The sequence below is a fragment of the Rhagoletis zephyria genome, unplaced genomic scaffold, assembly GCF_001687245.7.
Source record: "Rhagoletis zephyria isolate East Lansing unplaced genomic scaffold, Rhagoletis_zephyria_1.1 Rzeph_scaffold_00326, whole genome shotgun sequence".
Lineage (NCBI taxonomy): Eukaryota > Metazoa > Arthropoda > Insecta > Diptera > Tephritidae > Rhagoletis > Rhagoletis zephyria.
The window spans coordinates 103,965-106,420 of record NW_016157410.1 but is presented as its reverse complement, the minus strand read 5'-3'; the positions used below and the strand labels follow the sequence as shown (position 1 = coordinate 106,420).

Genomic DNA, 2,456 nt, shown 5'->3' with positions numbered 1-2,456 from the left:
CATTCGGGAATGCATTGATATTGCTCGCAGGAGATTTTACGCAAACATTGTGTGTACATTAACACTAGCGGGCGAGATAAATGCTTGCCTGAAATAGTCAACATTATGACAAGACGAACATACATGCATACACTGCAGCCGAAGTATTCTCGCGACAATTACTGGATATTGGGAACGAAAAGCTGCCAGCCAATGAGAGATTAAGACGAATTTTATGGCCCGATAATTTTTGTAACTTAGAAACATCGAAAGGAGAACTGATCGAAAGAATGTTTCTTTATTAAAAAAATGAATTATAGGAATCACGATTGGCTCAGTGAACGGGCTATTCTTGCTGCGAAGAATAAGGATGTCTATCAACCAAATAATAGTGGTATTGACAACAGTCGTTGCTTGTGCTGATCTGCTTTTTTACCAGACTGCCGGCCACTTGCTCACTTTGGTGAATACCACTAATGTTATTCAATCCAGCATTCAACGTGAGGAAATAGCATTTACGTCGATAAACACCGTTGTGGGAAAAAGACCATCCAACGGAATTTTTGAATTCGATTGATCTTCCTGGGAGATCCCACATACTGAAATTGAAAATAGGTGTGACAATTATCATGTTGCGGAATATTAATCAGCCAAAACTTTGCAACGGCACGCGACTCGCATTTAAGAAATTGATGAAGAAAGTAGTGTAAGTAAATATTTTAACGTGGCCTTTCAAAGGTGAAGAATTCCCATGATTCCGACCGATACACCATTTCAATTTAAAAGATTGCAATTCCCAATTCGATTGACATTCGGAATCACAATCAATAATGCTCCAGGTCGAACTTTGGAAAAGTATGGTTTGGATTTAGATGCGGATTGCTTCTCAGATGTTGCGTAATCCTGTGTCGGCAAACAAGATATCCTTGATATCTATGCAGAGAATGGAAAAACAACAAATATTGAGTGCACACAAGTATTTATTACATAACCAAACACTTATGAAACGTATGGAACAAATTCCGTTAATAATTTACCATCCATATAACAGGAATATGCCACAGCAGAGCGTGGCAGGGTACAGCTAGTTTACACATATAAGTTGTATAAACGAAGAAATATGCCAGTGCGCAAAATGTCCCCGTCTCAAAAGATTTCCCCATATATGTACAAATGTACATTTTTAAGAAAATAGTCCCGATTTTCTATTAGCATAAACTAAGGCACTTCGCACATTACGCGCCTAATCGTAGTAGACTAATCGTTTCGTCATGCCGCACACTTTGGCGCCCTGCAGAAGCGCTGCTAGCACACACATTACACATTTTCTGGCCGGTCTTTCTCACTAATACACTTCCGCGAATATTTGTGCAATAAAATATTGCTTAAGTGTTTATGGTTTAATACAATTGGGACGAGTTTTAGCACAAAATCATTAATTTTCAATTATGTCCTATTGAAATGACATAATTTTTATTTGCAACACAAAAAAGTAATTTGTTTACTTCTGATTTCAAAACGGCAAGCGCCTTACAATGTTTATTATGGATCGTAATATACAGAGCTTCATTGCAATACATGCGTTCGGCAAAAAAGCATCATACTTTAGTATGCCGGAACGATTACAATACTATGACTAGGCGGAGCGCCTAACCGGTTTTCAACATTTTAGGTTGACGTGGATGAATGTGAACACATGGCAATGGGGTACATCGTTTACAGCATGAAAATTTTCTAAAAATTCTGACAAAAAGTTGAAAATTTTAATGACTTTATTTTTGTGAACTTTGTATAAAGTGTGAAACTTTGATTCATATGGTTTATATTATAGAATGAACTAAGTATTTCATAAATAATGTAAATAATATATCATGAAAAAAATTGTGAATATTATATTAGAACAAATTGTACACTTTCATTTTTAAGAAAATAGTCCCGATTTTTTATTAACATAAACTAACCGGCTCTAAACATTTTAGGTTGACGTGGATGAATGTGAAGACATAGCAATGGAGTACAACATTTCCAGCATGCCCACGTTTGTATTTATTAAAGACCGTAAACAAATAAATTCGTTTGCAGGCGCAAATGGTGAAAAGTTGGCGGATTTCATAGCAAAGAATGTATAAATGTAAATTATAAAAGTTGTATAATTTTTTACTTTTTCATAATTTTTCGTTACATAAACTTCTGTTTTGTATTATACTGATTGTAGCAAATATAAAATAAAAAATTATAAGGTATTTTGCATAATATGTATATATGTGCATATATTTTTTAACGACCCCTGATTGCGATTTAATCGTAATCGACAAAAGGTAAAATTTACAGAGAGGTTTTAATTCTTTCTTAAACAGTGCAAAAATTTATTTGGATTTAAATGGAAAACATTATTGAATGCTAGCTTTCTACTAGGACTATTTATTTTTTTCGCATATCCTATTGTTTAAAGGTAAAATTGCGCTTACGATATTTTT

The 2,456-nt window shown here is 34.3% G+C and overlaps 1 protein-coding gene across 1 annotated transcript in view; it reads left to right on the top strand.

Moving 5' to 3' along the window:
- LOC108359019 (thioredoxin-2-like) overlaps positions 1-2,240 on the top strand; it is a 168,301-nt gene extending 166,061 nt beyond the window's left edge. Inside the window, exon 3 of the mRNA XM_017610629.1 lies at positions 1,959-2,240. Within this exon, the coding sequence (XP_017466118.1) occupies positions 1,959-2,108 (150 nt within the window). The 3' untranslated portion in view covers positions 2,109-2,240. The remainder of the gene's footprint in view (positions 1-1,958) is intronic.
- The last annotated feature ends 216 nt before the right edge of the window (positions 2,241-2,456 follow it).